Source organism: Neolamprologus brichardi, chromosome 16, assembly GCF_056152115.1.
Source record: "Neolamprologus brichardi isolate AB-2024 chromosome 16, ASM5615211v1, whole genome shotgun sequence".
NCBI classification, from domain to species: Eukaryota; Metazoa; Chordata; class Actinopteri; order Cichliformes; family Cichlidae; genus Neolamprologus; species Neolamprologus brichardi.
In genome coordinates, this window is record NC_142119.1 from 10,454,195 (window position 1) to 10,480,289 (window position 26,095).

The following is a 26,095-nucleotide window of genomic DNA, read 5'->3' on the forward strand; positions in this document are numbered from 1 at the left end:
AGTGAGCAAATACATATAAATGCTGACACAACTTTGTATCACTTACTTTCACAAGATTTTTTTTCTTACTGTGTTCCTGTTGGTTGGGTCACTGAACGAAGAAAACTTCTGAGCTCGAGATAATACATTTTGTATGAAAGTACAAATGACCTTTTGTATTTATATCTAGAAATCACTTTGTACACATGTTTTCAGGAAACAAGATGGAGACGGAAAAAGCAAGGCACAGGGAACACCTGTTATTCTAAATGGACCCATGGAAGACCAACAAAGAAGTAGTAGTAGTAGTACAAAAAGTACAGAATACTTATATTCTGATAAACTTGGGGAAATCCAGAAAGGGAATACAAGGCTTTAATTTGACATAACTCAAGAGAAAGGAGAAAAAGATAATTCTACCCTGAAAGGATTTTACTGGACTGTGAGCAGCCCATGAAGAAGAAGGACTTTTGTTTTGTTAGAACTAGACGATAGTCTTGCAGAAAAAAGGACGCTTTTATTTTGGCAGAATTGAGGAGGAACGAAATAGAGGTACTTTTATTGTGAAAGTACTTGGCTAGAAGCGCTAGTGTTGTTTCCGCTAGTGGTAAAAATGATCAAATACAACTACTCCTTATAAAAAGTATTAGCTGGATCCAGCGTAAGTTTAAAGTAGAAAGGACAGAGCGGCTCTGACAGTAACACGGTGTGCTGAATGCTGCTGTGAGCTTTAAACGGCTCCCAGGTGAACTCTCCTTCCGTGGCGGGATCAGAGTTGATGAGAGCCGGTTTACGGGCTGTCAGGGAGCCGCTATCAGCCTAATCACAGTTGAACTGTGACCCCGGACCTCTGGACTCCGCCGCACTGAAACTTGTGTGGGTTTTCTTCTCTTTCTCTATTCGAGCCAAGATGAAGAGGAGACTCCTGCTGGTGTCCAACTCCACTTTGCACGGCAGTGGTTACCTGGAGCACTGTCAGCAGCACATCTCCAGCTTCTTTGGAAAGTAAGTTAGCGCCGCGGTTCATATATGTGGGCCAGAAAGTTGACAAAGGGGACAGGAAACAGGAAGTGGGGCCAAAGTCAAGTGACATGCAAAGACGTAAAAGAAAAATGAAAGTTTTTATTTTTTATTTTGTCAGTTTACTCTGCAAACATGGATTATATATGCATTTGTATTTGATTCTTTGTAAATCCCTCTACGAGCAGGGGCGTTTGCAGAATTTTTCAGGGTGGTGGCAGAGTGGGGTGGGGGTTGGGATGAGGGGGTTGGAAGGAAAAGGAAATCAGAATAGCTGATCAGAAATAAATATGTTATAGAAAACCAGAACAGCAAAGAATGGGCACAGTTTTCTGGTTTATATAAGCCTGCCCACTCATATGTATGAAATTCAAATTATGCTGCACTTTTAATCTGTTCATAAGGTTGTATTTAATGGTAAACACAACTTATGTTTGAAAACCCATGAAACTAATAAAATGTAATTATATAGAGTACCTAATAAATATTCTTAGCTCTGCTACTCAGCATCAATGTAATACTGTAAAGTTATGGACAGAGGGCAGCGAAAATCCTTAGAATGAAACCTTTTTAAGTTTAGTGTGCAGACATTCACGACTGGTCTTGAGGTAGGACTCCTGACGGCCTGTCTGGTGTTTATCATGAATCTGTTTGTATGTATTTCAGAGACGTGAAGAGGGTGCTGTTTGTTCCTTATGCTCTCCATGATAGAGATGCCTACACTAAGTTAGCCAGGGACAAGTTTAAGACTCTTGGTAGGTTCATGTAACAGATTATTTTTGAGTCTCATACTGTACACCTGCTTGTTAGTTTCATATTCATAAAGCCTTAAGTAATTATATGCCTTTGTGTTCATGTTTAATAAAACATACATTCATTTAAGAGTTGTGTTCTACATTTTTCTCTTACTTTAATATTTGAGGGTGTGTATATATTCTATATTTTGTTTTGGAAAGCACAGTATTCAGTGTTTCTAGGAATTTTTCTGTATATCCATCTAAACATTTTTTGCCACTTATCTGGGGCCGGGTCATTGACAGTAGCAGCAAAAGCACAGAAGTCCAGCAACTGCTTGTAGCTGATGTCGGGGAACACCATGGCATTCCCAGGCCAGGCAAGAGATGTAATTAATCCAGTGTATCTGGGTCTAGGACATGCCTGGAACACTTGCCCAGGAGACATTCAGGAGACATCCTAATCAGATGCCCAACTGATTAGGATGTAACTTGCTCCTTATGGTGTGGAGGAGTAGTGGTGCAGTCATTCTAAATTCTACCTGAAGGACTGAACTCGCCACACTATCACTTAGCGAAAGCCCAGCCTTTCGAAGGAAACTAATTTCTACTGCTTGTAGCTCCAGTCTCATTCTTTTGGTCACTGCTCAGAGCTTGTGACCACAGGTGAGGGTGTGGATGTGAATCGGTTGGTAAACTGATGGCTCAGAGCAATCTACCAGTACAAAGTCCTCATCACTGGAGATACAGCCCTGTCTGTCAATCTTCCACTTCCCTATGTTGGGAACAAGTCACAGTCATACTTAAACTCGTCCACTTGGGATAGCAACTCGTCTCTAACTCGGAGTGGGAACTCAATCCTTTTCCTTCTCAGAACCCTGGCTTCAGACGACTTGGACCCACCAATGAAGCCAACAGGATCACATCAACTGCAGAAAGCAGAGAGCACCAAAGTAGAAGGCCTCTGTCTCTTTGAGCAAACAAGTAGATGGGCTCAATTTGCCTTTTTGAGCTGTGCCTGTCTGGACCACATGGGCTAAGGCCCAGCAATCAGATGCTCTACCTCCCTTCCAGGTCATGCTGCAGGGTGTGGTCCCGGTAACCCTGTCCAACAAGAGACCCTACCAGGGGCAAGTCCATAGGACATCATAGCCGATGGGATCACTGAGACACACAGACCGCTCCTCCATAGTATAGTAATAATTTATGGGTGATTCACACGTTTAAGGTGTTATGCTTTATGGTATTTAGAAACCAATTTTCCCCTGTATTTTCTGTGCAGTTTCTCCTATATATTCTAGTGTATTCTGTGTATTTTTTTGTGTTTTCTGTGCATCTTGTTGATGTAAGTCAGCGTATTTGGTCTATCTTGAGCCACAGTCCAGGGGCGATCATGGCTCAAGAGTTGGCTGTTCGTCTTGTAATCGGAAGGTTGCCGGTTCGAGCCCCGGCTTGGACAGTCTCAGTTGTTGTGTCCTTGGGCAAGACACTTCACCTACCGCCTACTGGTGATGGCCAGAGGGGCCGATGGCGCGATATGGCAGCCTAGCTTCTGTCAGTCTGCCCCAGGGCAGCTGTCGCTACACCTGTAGCTGCCTCCACCAGTGTGTGAATGTGAGAGTGAATGAATAGTGGTATTGTAAAGCGGTTTGAGGGTCCTGAAAAGCGCCATATAAATGCAATCCATTATTATTATTTATGTGCATTTTGGTGTTTTCTCCATTTTTTCTACATTCTTTCAGTATTTGTTTTTGTTTTCGATTTCAGTGTATATGATAGTTTACAGGACATGCTTTGCTAGATGTAATTCAGTCAAATCCTACATGTCATAAGAGCATTTGTCTTCTGCAGGTTATGAGGTGGACAGCATCCACGAGGCCTCAGACCCTGTAGATGCTGTCCGGAAGGCCGAGGGCATTTTTATAGGTGAGGAACATCTGAGGAAAGCAACAGCTCTTGGAATTTCTTCAGGGATTTCACACTTTTTCTCTTTCTCTTATTCTACATTACCGTCTAACCTTTACTTTACCCAATCTGCAGTATGGAGATGCTAAAAGAGGCTTTTGTTTGTAGGTGGAGGCAACACTTTCCGGCTGCTGAAGAGTCTTTATGACAACAAGGTGGTGATGGAGATCAGGAAGAGAGTGATGGAGGTATTTTTAATCCAAAAATATTTACTGGAACAAAACAAGACAGCAAACAAACAAAATACTTTACAATTGCAAAATGTAACATTTTTACAAATGGTTATATATATAGATTGATAGATGTTGTTTTTTATTAAAAACATTCCATTTCAATATAATTTTGTATATGTTTTATAAAAAAAATACTATTGTCTTATAAAGGTTTTACATAAATTTAATAGATTTGGGGGAGTTATGTACACATTTTATATGAATATGCACATAAACAACAGACCAAATCGATTAGATTCTTTAAAAAATAATTGCAGAAAAATTCTGTCTTGATTATTAAAAAGAAATTAAACCAATGATACCCGTGTGCTCTTACTTAAGTAGTATGACTACTTCTTGTCTCCCTTTTCTTTACTCCCACATTCTTTAAATCCTTGCCCAGGATGGTGTCCCCTACATGGGCTCCAGTGCAGGCACTAATGTGGCCACCATCAGCATCAGTACCACTAACGACATGCCCATTGTTTTCCCTCCGTCCTTCTCTGCCATTGGCCTCGTCCCCTTCAACATCAACCCGCACTACCTGGACGCCGACCGCACCAGCCGCCACATGGGGGTGAGTCGCACAGCCTGAGGTTCTGTTTGCTGTGAGGAGGCCGTTAGGGCAGGTTAGTCTAGACTCTGCAAATAATCATCTAAAGAGTTACTGATTGTCAGAGCTGGAAATAACTATATATTTTATAACAAGTAGAGCTTTGGATGCTTGTTTTTGAGGATTTCTATTTTCTGTTGCTTTACACTGCGACTAGATGAAGCTGAAATTCTTGCTGCAGACACTCCAGCCACAGTCCACTGCAAAGCCTTCACTAATATACAGCTAAATGAAACTGATCAGAGATACTGGGAGTATTACAACTACTCAAAATTCTGAACTGCTACGAGCCTGAGGTTAAAAATCATCTGTGAAAAACGATGTAGGAGTCTTTGTTTTGCTGGTTGGTTGACAGATATAAGAAAATGATTACTGCACTGAGCTGTTGCTTGTATGCCGTATCAGTGTTATAAGTAACACTCTAACATTGCTTTATGGCTGCCCTCTGCTCAAAGATAAGCAGATATGTTTGGAAGCGACAAAGCAACAACATGTTTGCACTATGAGTAATATGTAAATAAAATAATTAAGCTGTTGAAACAGCTCCAACAGTGAAACGGTGAAAGTGCCATGGAGGTTTGGAATAAAGAGTGTGGGATTATGATATTATTTTATGCCATGTTAGACCCCTAATTAAAGATTGTGAATTATTATGTAGTTTCAGTTTGCATTATGCTCCTGAACTAGAAGAAGGTGATAATTATTACATTTGGTAAACTGATTTGCATTACATTAGACTGTTGATTTATTGTGAATGAATGATATTGTTTTATGATGCATTATACTGCTGAGTTATAAGAAATACTGTTCACAGAAAGTCATCGTCTCATTTGTCTGATTAGAAGAGAACAGAGCATACTGCCCCATTTCATCAGGAGCAGATAAACAGGGAGCCAAGGTCGTAGCTTAGGCGCTGTGTGAGAAAGAATGTTTAGGCTCTGATGATTAGGTGGGGGCCACTAGAGGCTATAAGAGTTTGATCAAGGCTCCACCATTTTGAGATCTGATGCTGTCTGTGTATGGTGTCCATCTCCCACGCGTGTGTTCATTAAATCATCGTTTGACTTGACCCGGCCGGACCAGTGTTGTTATTTTGGTTTTCCTCTTGTATCCATTCCCAATATTTGAATCCGGAACAGTTTTGGGGGCTCGTCCTGTGGTATTGGGATGGAAGTTTTGGAGGCTTGGACGGTCCGAGGTGGTCAGACGGGCAGACATTATCCGGCAATCGAACTGAGTGGACAGGCGCCTTTAAAAAAGAGGTAGGCACAGGCCTGTTGATTTGATCCGAAGTGTGCTGAATTGGACGATGAAATTAAATGTCTATTCAGTAAAAGTTGCCGGTGAGTGTCTGTTTTGATTTTGATGAAAAATCTCATGAGTTTTGAAACTTGAAATAAGCTTAAAGGTAAAAATACTGAGTTAGAGTCTCAGGTAAAGGTAAAAATACTGAGTTAGAGTCTCAGGTAAAGGTAAAAATACTGAGTTAGAGTCTCAGGTAAAGGTAATAATACTGAGTTAGAGTCTCAGGTAGATGGATAGGGAATTGGTCAGTTTGGGAGTTAGAGTCTCCATTGGTCTAAAGATTGCATCTGTGTTGGTCATTTTGCGAGTTAGAGTCTCCAATGTCGATAACGTTGCATCTGCATCAGTCATACTCTTGTTTTTGGGTGTTGTCTGTTGTTTAAAAGTATTATAAATTTTGTTAGAACGGTGGTTGGAGTCCACTAAGAGGCGCATAGCCCGGAGGTTACGCTCCCTCCTGGCCGCGGACGCGCGACCTTGACCTGTCGGCGAACAGGGTTAGTTCAGTTGGCTTGACTGTGGGGTACAGGGCATCCTGGAACAAGCTAGGAGTTAGAGTCTCCTTATCTGCGCTTTTTTGGGCACTGTAAATTGACTTAGGGATTTTAGAGATGAGGCCAGATACAGTTAAAGTCTGATACTGGTTAATTGATTACAAAAAAGTTGGACTTTCTTCGGTTGGACCCGTTATCTTAAATTTGTCAAAATTGTGTAGGCGCTAAAACTTTCAGGCCTGAGAGTGATTGTAAATATAAGACGTCTTTGTAAAATAATAGAGAGTTGAGTGTGAAACGAGGCTGTGTGTGACGACAGCGCGCTGCGAGCTATTTTTAGATAGTGTGTGAACATGCAAATGAGGTGGCTGCTGTGAAGCCCACAGAGGACTTCCTGTTTAGCGTGTTATTGAGTTTTATAAGTATGATTTGCAAACAATGATACATGCCTGTAATTAAAACGCTGATTTTGCTGATTATAATATTACAAATAAAGTTTTAAATGACTACGAAATGTTTAATGTTTGGCTGAGTTTTGATATGGGAGAGACGGCTTCGCAGCTGTTGGGGGTAAGTGACCGGAAACTTGCATGCCCATAAGAGGCAACTGCCTGACTGTGTGAACTATGCACCAAGAGAGAGAGTAAAATCTAGGTGGATGAATTAAATGGATGTTGTAAGAAAAATAGTAAATGAATGTTTTAGTCTCTTAATACAGGTGGATTTCTCTCAACCAGGAGACCTGAGTACAGCAGCAAAAGGATAGATTAATAAAATTGGGACGACACACATGCCAAGCTCTGGCTCAAAATTTTACAGGTTGACCTCTCACTTTGTCCCCACCCGAAAAAGAAGCTTAAAGGACATCTTCTCCTCCAGTTATCGGCTACCATCACTGGAAATTTTCAGGCAAGGTTTTCACTGAATTGTTTTTGGCACCATGTGTCCCTGAATCTCACAAGCAAGCTCTAATTCCTGGCTGAAGACATGGAATGCTGTTATTTAAGGTGGGAAATCAAAATTTGGGAAACAAAATTAAAAACATACACAATTAGAGAAATGCCTTGTTTGAGAAAAAAGTTAAAATATCCCACCCACAAACGCACACACACGCAATGAAGAAACAGCTTACATTCATGAACACGTGAAGATTTTCCAGCAAGGTTAAAGCAGCAAAACTTAACATACACCTGATGTTAAATGATAAAGTCTATCCACTACTAACAATTAAACTCTCTGGGTTGCAGGACAACAACTTGACTTCAAAATGACAGACACTGGTAAATCACAAACCAGTGATGAAATAATAAATTTAGTGGTTAAAAGAGTCGAATTGTGACATGTTTTTTTTTTTTTCTGATTGAATAATACAAGAGATTACTGAATGAAATAAAATTCCTTTTTTGAATTATTAAACATGATCTTAAGAATTTTAACGTGTACCTGTGTTGTCCTGTCAACTTGGTGGGTTATGAGTTGATTATATAGTGAGAAAAAACAAAAAAAAGGGGGGGAGAAGGCTGACACAGGGCCTGGCCCCTCTCTGAATAACACAGCCAAAACAACATTATTTTCAAACAACATCATTTTCCTGTTCGTCTGTTTTTGTTTTGTTTTTGTTTTTTCTCTTTATGTTTAATTACAGGCTGCTTTGTCGGCCCGGAAAGCCGAGGCTGACCTGGACTCCTGCTCTCCCCTCTACCATCTTTGCTCTCCCCTCTACCATCTTTGCTCTCCCTTCTACCATCTTTGATGTGACCCTGACCAAATGCTACAGCAGCTGGACTCACAACAACAGCCTAAGAATGTCAACAGTGCTGCAGGAAAAAGATCTCATGCAGCGGAGACGGAGAACGTTAAATCCAAGGCCCGTTTCACTACACGGGGGAGATTTCCAGACAGCTTCAGCTGACAGAGCTGTGACGAGACGCCTATTAAGCCCGGATGAAAAGTGAGGCCGAGCAAAAGAATGCTGACCTTAACAACTCTGCATTAAAACTGTGCAGGACAGTGATGGACCAACACGGAGGATCGGGCAGCAAAAAGGGCGTGCCAGAGACACGAGGAGTAACTGAGGTCAGAAGGCACCTCAGATTGGACAAAAGCAGCAGAAGAACATAAGCTGAAGGCACAGGTGTCGGGGCTCGGTCAGGAGCTGACCTGTGAGAAGAGCCGAACAGCAGAGCTGCAGAAGGCCGTGGAGCAAAGCAAGGAAAACATCAAAAACTTCAATCTGACGTGTACGGAAAAGACTCTGAGGTTTCTGCCCTCAGTGAGAGCTCAAGACATCAGAGCAGAAACTGAGCATGGCTCAGGAGGAGCTGGCTGCTAATCAAACCCATCAGTCAGGCTTAGAGTCCCAGATACAGGACTTGAAATCAGGCCGGAGCTTGCTGGAGCAGGAGGTTGCCAAACCTGACAAGAAGCTCCAACAGCAGGAGCAAACCCTGAAGGACCTACAGAAGCAAAAAGGGTCAAGTTAAGGAGGAGCTGGACAAGGAGAAGATGCAGGACACTGGAGAAAAGGACTGCCTCAATTGGGGCCAGAACCAGTATGGAGAGAACTTTGGGCAGCAGCACCAATGGACCCAAACGGACTGAAAAGGAGGAGAGCAGGACCCCAGAGCACGCTTCAGGCCATGGTTTACCCAGAACACCAGAACAGGAAAGTGATGAACACAAACATACACACACACAAACACACACATCTACATACACTGACTCAGAATCAAGAGAAACACACATATGAACACATATGCACTTGTTGATTGACTGAGAAATGACACACACGCACGCACACAAATCAAAATGCTGATTCAATTCACGGAGAAGTGATCCACACAGACACTCACATGCACACATACACATACACATGTTTGTGCAATGAAGAGTGATACACACACGCTGCTGCAATGAAGAATGCTTTACTAACAAATGCTATGCTGATACGCAAAATGCTGCACACAAACGTCCAAATACAGAATTTGTTACAACAACAAGAAGCCATTGATTGTTAATTGGTTAAATGCATTTCATGTCACCCAGAGGGCTTTTGTGTAGATTTAGGGGACAGGGTCTAGAGCAGTTTGGTTATGAAAACAATGTCTGTGAGTGATGTCTGTTTATGGCTCAAGGCCTCGACCGAATTGTTTACTGTGCTTCACACAGCCTGATAAGGAGCAGTGGTACAGAGTGAAAATGATGAATTAACGGTGTGAGCCTTACTTCGGAGCACCACATTTTTGTGATTGAGATTTAATTGAAGGAGGGACACACTAAAAAATAATAATAAAAATAAAAATAATAACAATAATAAAATATAAAATGAAAAGAAGAAAAGGGGGCCAGCCCTTGGATTTACGTAAGCATCCCACATGTATTTAACACAATTGCCTCAGGCTTTAAAGATCTGTACAAAATTCAACAGGAAATCATAGCTTCCCTGTATTTCCTACATTGTTGGCATGCTGGTGAGTGCTGTTGCTCCACAGTAAGAAGGTCCTGGGTGCAAGTCCACAGTCTGGCTAGTTTGCAGTAGTCTCTCTCTGGGTATTCTGGTTTCCTGCCACAGTGAAAAGTCATGAAGCTATTAGAGTTAGGTTAATTGATGATTCTAAATTATCCGTGAATGTAAGTGTAAATGGTTGTTTGTTTCTAGGTGATAGACTGGTGACCGGTTTGGGGTGCACCCTGCCTCGTAACCTATCACTTTAGAGTTATTTCCCAGCCCTCGTGCAATTAGGATAAAGATAGGAGGATGGTAGTTGTTGTAGACCCATTCAATTTTTATGGTAACCAGAATTTAGACTTTGTTGAACCGTAGGCAATATGAAGACAACATGTAGTATTTAAGGGACCGAGTAGAATTTGGATAAAAGTTATTGAATAGTGTTGAAATAAAATGACAGAATTGTGAAGGATTAAAATATTCCAGGAGCTTAACTTACTCCATCTGAACATGTCTTAATCATGTAATATGAACTCAAAATGCACAGGTTTACTGAATATGAAAAGGTTGTGTTGATTTAACTCAGTTTCTACCAAAGCAAAACATTTGTGTGCAACTAGTGTCCACTATTGACTGAAATAAGTCCAACATGTTTTTGTCAGTGCAAAAAGAAGTTACGGTACCTGTATGCTTACACAATATTGTCCCGGGACGGAGAAAAACTTTCTGGTGAAGTTTTGGTTGATTTTGGGTTTTGCTTAACACTAGGTTGATTTTATCAGTGAGGTTCGGATTGTTTTCTTTCTCTAAGAGAGAGAAAGATGGTTTTATGCTTGGACATGTTTCCAACGGGCCCCAGTATTTGTTATTATATGAGTATTTTATTGGTTACGTTTGTTTTTGCTTTTGTTACAGTGCACTGAAATAAGAACATCTGGGAGGAGTGATCCACCGGTGGTGATATTTTGGTATTTTGTGAGTTCCTGATTTAACAAATCAGCTCTTTAATCCAGGCCTGAGAGATGGAACTTTAAAGCGCTATAAAACATGATTACTAGAAACAGTTGCAAAGTATTTTTCTCCATAATTATAATGGGCTCTGGAGAAATTCACTTATATGGGACATTGATCACATGAGAAGTCCTGAGCCTAAAAGGATTGCAGCGAGTCAATCCAGTCCAAAAAAACAAGGAACTGTTTTCCTTTAAAATGATGACGTCATCTTGCTGGTGATGGAGCCTCGAATAGGTTGCGTGTGAGACTCCATTATCAGCAATATCTGGTATGAATGTGTGTGAATGTATGCATGTGACTGGACTGTGATGGACTGACGACTAAATGTTTAAACTGACTTGACACTGAGACAAAAACGGTACCGACTTTAGGATTAGTACATGTCTACAAACATTTCACCCAGCTTGTAAAAGAAGGGTGGATGTTTTGTCTCGCTTTGTTTTGTTTTTGCAGGAGTAGGAGGACAGAGACTAGGGGGGGAGGCTGTAGCTTCACATGAGTGTGAACTGCAGACTTAACCCTTTGGTTGCTAATTTTGAGCTACTGATGTTTCCATCAAGAAAATTGTGTTTTATTAGCTGTGTTTCGATTAATGCAGCACATTATATTGTTGGGAATGTTAAATGCTAAAGTGAAGAGAAGCTTTGATTTCACTCATGACTGAACATGTTATTATTAACCATAGCGGGCCACTGTAAAAAGTCAATCAATTTTGATAGAAAAAGCAAGAAAAAACTCTATTGATACCTACACAGCAAATCCAGCATGTCCAAATTGACACTGTCAGATTTGATTTCAACACTTTTAAAGTGTCTATATGGGTCCATACCAGAGAGTGTTAATTTGACTCTTTTTGGAGAGTTGGTACGTTAACTCTGATTTAGTGTTGAACACCAAATCTCTCTGGAGTTGATAATTTGGCACTTGGTGTTAAGAGTTTATATATTAACTCTCAAAGAGTATTTTAGTTTAACTACGTAAGAGTTATCTTCTAATTCATTCTAAAAAGCGGGAATTTTACTGTTCTGAACTTCTAGAAATTTCTTTTGGAAATAAACATTTACTAAAAAGACGCAATGGTTTTTGAAAAACATTTATTCTGAATTGTGCACCACAATTTCAAAACATTTTCTGAAAGATGTAACAGTGTACATGTTCTCACTTTCATTAGAATTTCGTTTATCAAAAGGTCTGACATAGGTGAGCTGGTAAATGCATATAACAGCATTCTCATCACTTATTTCAATAAATACAAAATACAATATGCATGTCCTTCATTCATCACTTTGTGGAACTTCAACGCACTTCTGCTCTCCCCCATATTCCATCTTCACAAGCATATCCTATGTGGAGATTGAATAAAAATTAGTTGACACTAATTAATGGCACAAATCAATTGCAGCACAGTAAAAAAAAAAAAAGAAAAAAAAAAAGGAATCCTTTTTGAGCCATTACTTGTGTAAAGTATTTTCCCAAAAGACAAGGACACAGACAACAGGTAATACTGAACTAAATGTAAAACCTCAACCTTTTTCATTTTTACCTAAAACCGTGTGCACAAAACTCTGGAGGGATCTAAGTGCTAACGTAGAACTCAGTCGGGACTTGGGACATCTGCTACTGCTGTTTGTTCGTTTTTATGGGAGATCGTTTTCAGGCTTCAAGTAGCACCATTATATCAACATTTCACATTCTAGACATTGTTTTAAGTGTACTTGACCAAGAAATTTGACTGAAAATTCACATGCAAGCTTTTTTTCAAGGCTGTGGTATTTGCCCGCAAACAATACCTTTCAGCTAGCTAAAACAGAATATTATGCTATCACCGAGCAACATGGCTAATGCCTTTCACACAGCTTTGTCTCAACTCCAAAGAGCCACAGAAGTAAAAGCTAATAATAATAATTGAAACAATCTTTGAAAACATGACTTACCAAGCATGGCAAACAACTCAAATATGTAGAGCAAAATGTTTTGAAACGGCTTCACTTCAGCTTCGATTGGAGCCGTGCTGGGGGCGGAGTCTGTGAATTTACTCTATTGGTGTCATAGCCCCTGTAGGAGTTCAGAGTTAAGAGGTCAAGCGTTAATGTTTCCATTGTAACACCTCCAGATTTGAAATAGAAACACTCATTTTTAACACTCGATTTTAACTACTATCATTTTACACCTCAGAGTTACATTAAAAGAATGTGACTCTACTTAGAGTAAAATTAACTCTAAGACTACTAATACCAAAACATTTAACACTTTTGAATTTGCTGTGTATGAATAACAGGGGAATGATAGACTTGTCACATTCAAAATAGAGATATGTAATGACAAACCTTGGTCCACGTCATTTAGGTTCTCCATTGAAATAGTCAATAATTTAGAAAAGTAAGATAGAACCGACAGGGGCATGTGGTGCTGCACAAGAACAAGAGCAAAATAAAGAAAAATTATTGTGTTTAGCTTTGATAAATTAAAATTAAAATGTACCATTACACTCAGAGGATCAATATGAAATTCAATATATGCTAATTTTGTATGAAGTACATGACTGATAACTGTTCTGTCCTGAGCTTTTGTTTTTACAGCGCCCACTTGACCACACCAACAGTTTCTCGCCACCAAAAGCGGGTACTTGCAAAGAATAGGGAGGAATATCATCAGAAGTGGGAAAGGTAAGCCCCGATGGGGGTGATAATGTAACACACCCAAAGAAAGATTTCAGGTCTGACCAACCGTCTCAGTCGTGGGCAAAACGATGACAGTCAATAAAATTCTAAAAGATAATTTAGTGATTAAAAATATCAAGAGATAAAAGATAAAACAGTCCAGTGTCCCATTTATGAATCAAATAAAAACACACAGTCCCAAGGCCAGAGCCAGCTATGCCACACGGCCAGTTGCACTCCACATGTTGCCTTTAACAGGGGTAGAAGTTGTCCTTGGAGACCCACTACCCTGCAAGCATATAGCCAGTGATCACTCCAGCCTCTGAAACTCTGCTGCCTTTAGGCTGTGGCATATAATAGGCCCTGGCCTGCACAGAGAGATAAAATGACACCTTCAGTATAAAATTCATAGCGCAAAACCCATCCATCCCAAACATATCAGATTATCACATTACATTCATGCACAGAGAGACAAAATGACACAGCAGTGTTTGTAGTGTGGGCTATAAGTAGACCAGTGTATCAGTGCAATCAAGTACACCTGCCTCTAATTAGTCCAACCCCATTCCAGCCATTGGCTAACCAAAAATGTGACACACACACAAAAAACCACTCCCAACCCAGTGCAACTTCACACAATAATATGGAGCTGAATTAACACGGGCACACTAGTCTACCATGTTACAATAACACCATTAATTTCACGTATGGTCAAATTCTTAAAACTTGACCCCAAACATGAAAAATTGTGGAGTTCTAGATAAACATAATGCAACAAATCACATAAGGATGGAGCATTGGAATTAATAAGATGGTGAAAAAACACGCAGGAAAAATGTTGATCATGTTGATTATGTTTATTCCAGTGTGCAGGGATTGGCTAATCTGACCAGGAAATGTTATAAATGGATTGTCGGAACAATCAGCGTTAAAATCACCTTTGACAGTCCAGACTAAGATGGCGTTGGACATCTTCAGGGCGGAAAAGGGTTGGTGTGACCAAGGTGTGGTTTGGCTTGTTGTATGTATATTTCATAATGATACAGCTCTGGATGGACCAGTTACCAGGGCATGGAAGGAGGACAGACTTATTAAATGAGGAGAAGGAATTTTCTGGGATTGGAGATCCTGTGGGTGAGTGGTTGACTAAAAGCATGCATAAAATAAAAGCTATTTTTTGTTATTGATTGGTAATAGATTGATAATTGGCCACATTCACAGTTGTCTTGACTTGTAGTGGATGTAGTCTACTTCATGTTTAAGCACTCTAATTAACAGATTGAAAATAGTGACATTAAAGGAAGAATATGCAGCACCACCCTGTCAGATGCCAGTGCCGGTGGGGCTCAGTGATGAATCAGGTGAGCTTCATGTGAGCTTCATGGCTGAATCAAAACATAGAGGCCCCTGCTGTGGTCAGTAAGGGATAAAAAGGGTGTGTTTTACTGTTATTTTAGCATCAGCATTATTGTTACATCAGAATCATATAACAAGCATTGCATTGAACATTTATTGAAGCTATTGACATATTAACATTTGTATTACAGTGATTGTTATAACCCCATGTTAATCTTCTATCTACAGGTGTCAAAAGTAGTCAACAAGTTCATGTTGAAGTGAAGTTCATAATAATACAGGTTTTGTTTGTAGACGATTGTGAAGACGCAGGCTCTGGGCGGAGCCAGGTGTTGAACAGATCTAACATGACAATTAAATTGATTTCATTCCCTAACACAGAATAACAAGACTGGAGCAACGACACTGGACAGGAGAAAGTCTGATACTTTTTGAGATATGAGGTCACTAACCTTTTCTTTTAATTTTCTAGCTTAATTGAATGGACACATGTTAGAATTAGAAATGGCTAATTTGTTTTTTATGTCTTTTATTAGAATGAGTGGTTTTAATCATTTTTATATATATCTTGCAAATGTGCTTATAATGAGTTGGCACTCGGTCTTTTGAAGGTCATAAGCTTCGTTCGGCGATAGTCCGGACTGATAAAGTGTAAGAAATGCCTTGAGTGCAGCAGGCTAAATGCAAACACGCTTACACACACATACACTAAATTAGGATAAGTCCTTGGGACATTCTGAATGTTCTAAACCAATTCTGAATCACCAAAAGATCAGTAGACAGCAACATTAGATTGTTAGAGCTAGGAAGAGAGGTGTTTTGGTTTTCTGTCTCTTACAGAGAAAGGAACAGCCACCAGACGAGGTCACAGATATACGAGGATCCTTGGCAGCAGAGACAGTTACGGTGACTGCTGAAACATCAACTGGGTTCAAGTGTCATGGCATTTTGGGCTCCAGTTAGTCACCTAAAAAGGATGGATCCCATAAACACAGCGATAACCACGAAGGGGTTGACGGAAATCCAGGAACACCACACCAACGACGTTCGAGAGGCTGTTGGTCATAAGGAGAACACCTTTCTGTTCCTTTTCCTGGGGAACACAGCTGTGATCCCAGAATACACAGATCATTGTTTGAAATCGGGGCAGAATAATCCCCTGATCTGTGCAACGACTGAAGGGTTGTCTAACCCCTGAGGTTGAAGGAAACAAGAGCAGAGGATCACCCGACTGGAAGGCAATGGTGCCTACAGCAATAAAATAAAGGTTAAAAGCTCCTCGGACAGAGGTTCTAGTCCGAGTACGTTTGGAGGGTATAAGGTAGCACCGAAATAAAGCTGTGGGAGAACTGGGGAGTGATGGGAGTATCATCTGTACCTACTATTGTTGTTGTAATAAAAGTTTTTCTTGCATCTGAACTGCGTAAACACAGAGGTCATCTCACATATGGTTCACCCAACAGGGGGACAAAAGGCCTGAGGAGTAAGGAGAAATGAACCCGGCAACACTGGATTGCAGGGTGTAAGTGAGCTCTTTATGTCTAAAGAGCTCAACAGGGGGAATTGTGGGATTATGATATTATTTTATGCCATGTTAGACCCCTAATTAAAGATTGTGAATTATTATGTAGTTTCAGTTTGCATTATGCTCCTGAACTAGAAGAAGGTGATAATTATTACATTTGGTAAACTGATTTGCATTACATTAGACTGTTGATTTATTGTGAATGAATGATATTGTTTTATGATGCATTATACTGCTGAGTTATAAGAAATACTGTTCACAGAAAGTCATCGTCTCATTTGTCTGATTAGAAGAGAACAGAGCATACTGCCCCATTTCATCAGGAGCAGATAAACAGGGAGCCAAGGTCGTAGCTTAGGCGCTGTGTGAGAAAGAATGTTTAGGCTCTGATGATTAGGTGGGGGCCACTAGAGGCTATAAGAGTTTGATCAAGGCTCCACCATTTTGAGATCTGATGCTGTCTGTGTATGGTGTCCATCTCCCACGCGTGTGTTCATTAAATCATCGTTTGACTTGACCCGGCCGGACCAGTGTTGTTATTTTGGTTTTCCTCTTGTATCCATTCCCAATATTTGAATCCGGAACAAGAGCTTTTTCGCTCGGCTTTAAAAGGATGTCGCCTTACACTGAGTGAATTTGGACCTCAGTAAATCTGCAGTAGCAGATCAACTGCTCGTCCACTTTGAAAGGAGACAATTAAGGTGGTACAGGAATCTGATTAGGATGCCTCCAGGATGATGTATAACAAACATGTCCTACCAAGAGCCAAGGGCAAACACAGGACACACTGCAGAGATTATATCTCTCGACTTCAGAACACCTCCGTGTCTCCCTGGGACGAGGTGGATGAGGTGGGTGAGTAGAGGGAGCTTTGGGCTTCTCTGCTGAGACCGCAGCCCCTCTGACCTGGACCGTAGAAGATGAATGGATATATCTGCACTTTATTACTTAATAACTTCATGCCACAGAATGATAGTTAGGAGAAAGACGATAACACCAGTGGGAATCTTTTTAATAAATAATTATGCACTACCTGCATTTTGTGGTCATATTAAGTATCTCTGCAGAAACGAATGGAGACACAGTAGGAAATAACCAAGACTGGACTCCAGCCTAAACTTGATGCATTCTAGACCTTAAGGGTCTATAAACAATCTGCATGAAGGGACAGATGATTTGCAGAAGGTTTGACTGACATGAGTTTCAGCTAACACGTGATAAAACAGCCTGAGGAAATTATGCAACACTCGGAGCTGTAAAACTGCAACAGCTGACAAAAAAGCTGCAGTGTCAGCAAAGCAATTTAGGGTAGCTCTGACCAATGTGATGACATGCAATGTTTAGTTTGAGGGTTGTGAAACACTGAATTCATAGAGCCAGGCCATGGAGTAGCAGTTGCACTACCTACAGGGCGTGGCAGCAAGCATCTGGTGTCCAGCTTAAGGGAGAACACGAACTTCTCAGATTTCTGCCAAATTATTTCTGTATATAATTATTCTTAAATGGTTTAAAAACGTTCCTGAGGTGTAAATTTTGTTCATGGAAGGGCGGTTTTCATCATTTCTTGTTCAGATGGTAAAAGTGTCAGAAAACAGGAAAGGTTTGCTCAGTGCAAGCTGTCAGAGGGTAAGGTGAAGTCTGGAGTATGATTTTTGTTATTGCATACATTTCACAGTGAAATGATTCTGATGCTGTAATGATATAGAAGAAGAAGAAAACCAAAACAAAACATAACAAAATCCAGATCCTGACACTAGAAAAGAACTGAAGAATAATTGCATTTTGTGCTGGAAAAATGATTTACATTGACAAGCAGTTGTTAGCATTTGTTAACAAACAGCTGTGAGAAGAATCACAAAGGAAAAACAATCACTTCATAAAAATATTTATGTCGATAAAGCACAAATTTATTTTCTGAAAGATATATTGCTGTGTCCACCGACCCCTGGTGGTCACTCTTGGTGATTGCAACAGTGACAAATGTTAATAAACCTAGATTTGTATCTTTAAATATTTTAGTTTTTATTTATGTTTATAATTTATTTTAATATCATCACACATTTGGGAGCAGTATTTAGCTGAACAGACATGAGCAACTGTGGTTTAGGAGGTACACTGAGTCATCTGTTTGGAAGGTCAGTGGTTCAATTCCCAGCTCCTCTAGTCCTCTAGTCGTCCATGTAAGATACTAAACCCAGAGTTTCCCCTTTGGTTTGGGTTTTCTTCTGTCACTGTAATGTGGTCACAGCAGCAGGTATTCAGCAAAACAGGAATGCTATTATTAAAATACACTTGCTGAATTAACTGAGGACAGTTTGTCACCAATAAGCAGTTGTCCTTATTTTTTGTTAAAAAGAAGAGTGAATGATGAGGTTATTTTGAACATTTTGTCACATCAATAGTTATATTTTAGCTGTGGTTTCAGCCTCCACTGTTTCCACTGTGCTTACAATCTTGAATCTTGTTTTCATGTAGGAAACCAGAGAGCAGAGGATCACCCAGTACCACGAAGAACCCGATACTCCGTGTGTCCTGGTGAGTGAGGGGAAGCAGACCTGCATACATGTAATAGTGCTCAAATCTTTCATGCCGAGAAGATGAAGCGGCTTCATTAGAAAATTACCGTCTCTTTTGTTTATTGTCAGGGTCTGAGGGAGGGCTCCCTGCTGCTAGTGGAGGGAAACAAAGCGACACTGCTGGGAACCACTAAGGCCAGACTGTTCACCAGGTAACACACACTTTAAGTTTTCATGACTTGAGATGACATCACACTGACTTATCCAATCTCCTTTCTAATCGACTGTAGCCTTTATTAGCCTTACACTAAAACAAAATTAGTTTAATGTTAACATGTTCTTAACTAAATCTAAACTTACAGCATCCCGGCAATGTGACTGTGTAACCAGGGTGTGTACATCATCAGTAGGACAAACACACAATTTGAGAACGCAAAACAAGTTGAGTTATTCCAGTGACCAGAAAATATCAGCAGGATTTTTATAAATGCTTTCTTTTTTGTGTATAATTATGTGTTTCAGGAAAAAGCCCACAGTGGAGTATGAGGCAGGCAGTGACCTTAGCTTCCTGCTAACTGATGCACAATGATCGGTCAAATGGAAGCAAGAAGAGGAGCACAAAGTTTTCAATGTTTCTGGTTGCAACAGAATAAAGATTTTAAGGAAACATCTAATGTGTCTCTCCAGTAAATACCTAGCGTAAGTTAATCTAGTATTTTTTTTTTTAGCAAACCTGAATAAATTAAAGCAAAAATTGACCATTAAGTCTGTAAAGTACAATTCCCTCCACTTTACACATGGTGATGTGATTTAAATGCAATATTCATATATACATTTGTAAAAGGTTGCCTGGTTTAAAAAGAAGAGATCACCACAAAACACTGAACAGATGTGAACAAATCAGTTTATTTTAGTTTGAAGGTAAAATCATCTCTTTATGAAATCATTTATTCTCTATGTGAAAGAATACATACATCAAAAATAGTCAATATTTTCTTAGGGCAGAAAGAAACACGGAGCAATATTAAATACAAATGACTGGCTGCAAATCACTCGTATCTGCCAGGAGGCTTTGTTTTTTTTTTTTATTCCTCCATATTTAACACAAACTCCTCTACTCACCAAAGGCTTTTGCATCATCGCTCAGGACAACAGTGCTGACAATGAGGTCATATCAAAGATGTTAGGACAGAAATAAATGTTTTAGCGATTTGCAGCTTGTCTGAGTCATTTGAAATGACTGATACTGAAATGAACAGATTTCTGTCCAACTGACTCCTGGCAAAGAGAAACATGCTGTTTTGGTCTAATTTACACACAATCAACCTTAGAAAACCTTTATAGAAAAAATGAACAGTGCAGTGAAGCCGCTCAGTTTATCTCCCTCATGAGAGCACTGACCTAAGATCAATCCTCATACCAAAATCACTCATTTGTTAAGAAGTGCCGTCCCACACAAACACACAACTCTTTGCTCAAGTAGGACATGGTGGTTCAAAGTATTGGTTAAGATGCCACTGAAAGAAAACAATGAAGTATAATGTGCTTATTAAAGTCTTCCTGTTATTTTATGATGAATGTTACGTGCATTATTATATTTTTAAACCTATAATCAGCTATAAACATTAATTTATAATGCGAACCCAATATGGGTAAATAGCAAAGTATTTTTTTCTTTTTTTTTTCTTAAGTATTAGAGCAATCATATACTCAAAACACAAAGTAGAAACCTGCGTTCGTTTTAACTTGTTCCCAGCAAAGCTGCCAGTCTGAAATCTGAATGTAAATAAGTAGAAATCCAAAAGGCCTCAGTGCAGGAAAAACTGTCACAACCAATTCAGTGAAAAGGACTACAAGTCTTTTTAAAAAGAAGTTTGTGATTTAAAACTACACAATAAAACTCTATGCTTGCTGCTGTGTGAGCTGAACGGGCCCCAACTAGTTATTACAATGACGTGATGAAACATTAACCAATCACATGCTTGCAAATACACAATCCAATCCAAGTGATCACGTCAACACACACTGGTCAACACTCAAGTCGCAGCTCACTAACACTAAAACAGCCCGTACTTTGCCAGGTTAGAATTACTAATAGTCTGTTAAGCTCCACCCCCATAGTTACTTTTGCTGTTGCTCTAGCCACTGACTGAAGGTATTTACACATGTTGACAAATCTTAAACATTAAAATGTGTAATGTCTTAAATACTTTAATACTTTCATCAATTGGTCAGGTTAAAAATAAAAATAAAAATCCTATTTTTTTATTTTTAAGTTCATCTATTCACTTGAAAAATAACTGAAATTGTTCATTTAACAATACTTGTTAGGATCTTGAATGCATTTAATGTATGGCAAATATAAACCGGTTTCCATACAGCCTGAAACATTTTCTCAGCCAGTTACAGCTCTTAGCTTGCAGAGACACAACGTAAGATCAGCTTCAACATAATGATGCGAGATACGAGGCTTCTGTGGAATGACTAATCAGACAGAACTTAAAATGATTTTCAACCATTTTCTGCACAAACAAAATTACATTTGGCCAAACATTTTCTTGATTGTGTTGAAAAAAGTTGGACAAACTTCTAAAACTCTAATTAATGTTGTGTACAAAATACAAAGGAAACAACCACCAACATCCCAAAGCAAACTCATACAAGAGAAATGCAGATCAGCTACCCCACACACAAAGCAGGAAGAGAAAAAACAAGCATACATAAGGGCAAATATATTATTGTGAGCTTCCCATCATCCCATGCTACAGCAGATAAACCAGTTTTACCGAAACATCTAAAAAGACCTGAATGCAGCTAACTAGCTGCTTCAGTTACCGTATTGCTTTGTTATTGTTTGTTTTTAAATTGCTGGTTGATCACAACTAATCACGTCACTAAAACAAAAAGAAAAAAAACATTTACTAAATTACAAGTGGAATCCGACTGATAAAAATTCAATATATCGGCCGATACTCTCACATATGAAACAAACACTTGTTTTGCGTAGTAATAATTTGAGTCCATACTAAGATAATATGGCACATCACTGTGACATATTGTTTTATTTGTTTATGCTCTGCTTGGATCAGTTGGCTATTGTGTTTGTGGTGTTTTACGCTTCTTGTGTCTCAGCTGGGATAATGTAGCACACCTTTGCTAATTTAAACTCCACTGATTCAGTCTGTGGTATTCTTTAATACAATACAATAATAATCACTGGCTGTATTAATAATTAACTGCTCTTAGAAACTCTAAAACTCTAAAACAATGACTTAAGTGTAACATAACAACAAGACCATTTATCTCATTGCTGAATTTGTGTTTGGATGGAAAATGTGCAAATTAAGGTGGTTTATGCTTCTTATAACTTCTGGAAAACTGTAATTTTGATTTCAACTGCCTGCTGGAACAAAACCATTAAGTTTCTCGATTTGTTAAAGGAATAGCTCAACGGTTTTGGACATGTTAGATGTTCAGAATGACAACAGGCTTGTGTTTGAATATTAAATAAGAAACTGCAGTTTCTTAGCTTGGCTAGGAAACAGCTAGCGTGGTCCTGTGAAGAGGTAACAAGATACGCCTGGCAGCTTTAATGTTCACTAATATGCTCTAGCTTGTTTAATTTTTAATGCTTGAATTGTAAATATGAAATTCTGCATTTTTCAAATGTTGAATACACTACAAGAGATCGACTTGCTAGCTCTCACAGCTAGTTTGTAAAAGCATTTTAACACATTTTATCAATAATGATTTTAGGGAACAAAAAACATTTATTAAATGTTTACATAATACTTGTTGTTATTTTTAATATCATTAATGCGAAAAGATGAGGTGAATTTTCTTTGTTTCCAGTCCCATGTTAAGGTAAGCTAATCAAGCTGTAGCTTTATATTTTTAAAGCAGGCAATCTGATCATGCAACTCTCACAAATTAAACAAATGTATGTGTGAACTCACAAAACATCTGCAGTTCGTAACATCAGCGTCGTTCAGGCATCACGCACACACTGTGATGCAGCTTCTCAGGAAACGTCGAACTGCTCCTTTAACACTCAACTTTGTGGATTTTGTTTGATCAATGTTTTCCAGATTCTCTTTTGGCACAAATACATGTTGACAATTTTTAAAAAAAAAAACAAAATAAAAATAAAACCAGCACATTAAATCTTAAATCAATATCATTATCTGCCATCCAACAGTCAATACAGTGAAATGCTCTCAGAGGCCTTTTTACCCTGATTTCTTCCCACCCCCTACTGATTTGCCATCAGTCCCTCACAGTTTGACATCTAGGCATCAGTGTTTCCGTTCTCCTCCGGCTGCAGCTGCTCCTTTTCAATGCAGTCCTCCTGTGGGGGGCGGACTCTCTTAAAGAAACCCAACTGCACAGGAGAAGAAGAAGAAAAGAGGGCACAAGAGTCGGTTATATTTGGTAGTGAAAGTGGTGTTTCAGCCATTAATCTGACACAGAAGAGCAACGTCTGAACACACGTCTCAGTGTAAAACTACAGAAGCTTAGGAAAAAGGAAAAAAGCAGCACAAGAACAGTGACAATGGACATGTTTACTACCTTGTACATGATGAAGATAAGCAGCGCCAGCAGCAGCAGTCCTGCCAGCACAGCCAGAGCCACCACCCAGCCTGGCACTGGTGGAGGAGGCTCAGCCACCCAAACCACTGATACACTCACCTGAAACGAGACAAAACCAAAAACATACTTACTTTGTCCTGATCAGATTAAAGTCATTATGCTGTTATAAAATTACCAATCTAACTCTTTAAAATATGCACTGTCCTTCCATCTGTGTTCCTTCAAGGTTGTTAAAATAAATACCTCAAGACTGGTATCAACTTGTTCCAACGCTTCATTAAGTCTACAGTCCATAATCTTTATGAAGAGTCGGGAGTCTAAATGCCAGCGAGTGCTTCCGAACACGCTGTGGACCTGCACTAACATGTTTTATCAGTGATTTAGAGACTGCTGTATGATAGCAAAACACTGAAGAATGTGTTTTCTCTGACTGATTTAAAATCTAATATTAAGGGACTATTACTGTTTATATGATTACATTTCATGTAGTTTATGTGAAAATATGAGCTCATTCAGAAATCAAGATTTTTTCTTTTGTTTTTTGTTTTTCTGCAGACAGGAACTGGTTTGTGTAACAGCAAGGTGAGAGAGCTTATTTTTCATCTCCTTGCTGATAACGAGTCTACTGTCATGAGTCTGACTTCCTGCACTGAGAAGTTTTGTATGCTTGTTTATCTTTCTGTGAAATTCTTTGAACTTTAGAAGAAAACCATAACTTTAAAGTCACTAGTTTGCTACGCATTTCATTCATGAAACCTCCGTATATGTGCACACACATTTTGTGTTGACTTTGTGTTTGTAATAATAATAATAATTCTGTGTCTTCCATGCATGCTGATCATTTGTGTTTGTGTGTCTTACTGTGGTGCTATTGGATGGTAGCTCCATCTCCAGGTTCTTGTAGGGCATCTCGATCACACTGAAGCTAGCCGTTGATTGTATCACAAAGGAACGATTCTGATTCTCAGGCTGAAAGGAGGGAAAAAAGTCACATGTCTGACAAATGAAGTCCAAAATGCTGAGGATAAATCACGACCCGGAGAATGGATATTACCTAACAACAGACATGTGTTCTTCAGCTATTAGAGAAATTAGGACAGAGGTTTAAAAATGTGACAGTCTGGGCAACACTGTGTTCTGGTTATTTGTTTACATTTTGGCAAAAAGTCCAGATTATGAATGTTGGATTAGCTATTAGCAACCACTGCATGTAATGCACCCATAGATGCACAGGCAGCCATCACTGGGTTAGTGCAACAGTGAAACTTTATAAAGACCAGCTTTTGTTTCTAAGACTTTGCACACATGTTCTGTTGTGTGATTAGATTCCATTTATTTGCATAGCACCAAATTGCAACAACAGTTGCTTCGAGGTGCTTTATATTGTAAGGTAAAGACACTACAATAATATGATGGAGACACACAGCAAACCCAAACCAGTGCATGTTGTGTTGTGTTAATCAGGAAAGGAAACAGAAAGAAAAGAGCATGCATTTATAATTTAAGAGAACACAGACACAGAGCTGGTTGCTGTGTTCAGTAACATTGCTCTGCCCTAACATAGGTGCTTTTATTTGATTACCCTGAGGAAGTTGTTGACATACAGTCTGGAGTAGATGAAGACGATGGCGTTCTTCCTCCTTTCTAGACGACCGACCTGACATTTTAGTGTCAGACACTTAGCTGTGTGGCAGTCCTACACACACACACACACACACACACACACACACACACACACACACACACACACACACACACACACACACACACACACACACACACACACACTTTGGTCAGAAAATAATTACAGACAGAAAAAATGCACAAATGCTTTTCTTTAGGAACACAATTTGATTCTGAATATTTTAAACAGGAAGATGTCATCTAAAGCTGCTGGGATGCATCAGCTGTTCTTAGCACGATCAGACATGAGTCAAGGTGTAATTTCATGTCATACAAATGGGTTATTCAAAGCATATGTGCTTGTGTAGATTTACCAGTGTCTGCAGGTCATTCTCTGCATTTCTGGACTCCAGATCTCTCTTCTGGCGGACGCTGTTTTGATTCCGTCCCTCCGACTCTCGTCCTCCAGGCGTAACAGTGCTGGTGTTCTTTGAGGTGCTCACTGGGTTCTGAAAGACACAGACACACAAAGAAAGGCTTATTTGTTGGAAACATGTAAGAGAAGGAGCACTGCCACAGTATCACATTATTAATTGGAACAGCAGAAATACTTCTTATTGGTGTTTAAAGCTACTTTGTCTAATTACAAACTGAAGAATTTAACAAAAACTTTCACCACTAGAGGGCAGCTTTTTATCAGCTGGTGCTGACATGTTTTTTGGTCTGCGCTGCAGTTTGACTTTGAACATTTGATTTAGCTACCCCATTTCCTCAAGAGGCTTTGCCTTTTTCTCTCACCACCACTGTAAGCAGGTGTGTCCTGTGATGATGTGGCCGCTTAACTGAAGGTTAAACTGACTCAGCATGTTTTGGTACAAAGTGGTATAAAGTACAGCCTAGCACTAGTTTAATGTCAGCTGATCTCATTAAGAAAATCCATGGTTGTGATAGTCATATTTTTAAGCACAAATTTAGAAGAAGTGCCTTTAAGATAACAGGTGACAAAACTGTGGAAAGAAGCTGTATGTTGTGAACTGTTTG

The 26,095-nt window shown here is 39.5% G+C and overlaps 2 protein-coding genes across 2 annotated transcripts in view; one reads left to right on the forward strand and one right to left on the reverse strand.

Annotated features, from left to right (window-relative positions):
* Positions 1–568: 568 nt before the first annotated feature.
* Positions 569–19,503, forward strand: si:dkey-69o16.5 (Alpha-aspartyl dipeptidase-like). Its single transcript, XM_006806416.2, has 8 exons — positions 569–984; positions 1,666–1,754; positions 3,585–3,659; positions 3,807–3,886; positions 4,314–4,487; positions 18,801–18,860; positions 18,971–19,053; positions 19,364–19,503. Exons 1-8 carry the CDS (start codon positions 890–892, stop codon positions 19,428–19,430), a joined length of 723 nt encoding a protein of 240 aa, XP_006806479.1. The 5' UTR covers positions 569–889; the 3' UTR covers positions 19,431–19,503.
* A 224-nt stretch (positions 19,504–19,727) lies between these two features.
* Positions 19,728–26,095, reverse strand: part of itgav (integrin, alpha V) — a 42,278-nt gene continuing 35,910 nt past the window's right edge. Inside the window, exons 28-32 of the mRNA XM_087829903.1 lie at positions 25,429–25,563; positions 25,014–25,127; positions 24,293–24,400; positions 23,411–23,530; positions 19,728–23,222 (exon numbers count right to left, since the gene is read on the reverse strand). Of these exons, the coding sequence (XP_087686029.1) occupies positions 23,130–23,222; positions 23,411–23,530; positions 24,293–24,400; positions 25,014–25,127; positions 25,429–25,563 (570 nt within the window). The 3' untranslated portion in view covers positions 19,728–23,129. The remainder of the gene's footprint in view (positions 23,223–23,410; positions 23,531–24,292; positions 24,401–25,013; positions 25,128–25,428; positions 25,564–26,095) is intronic.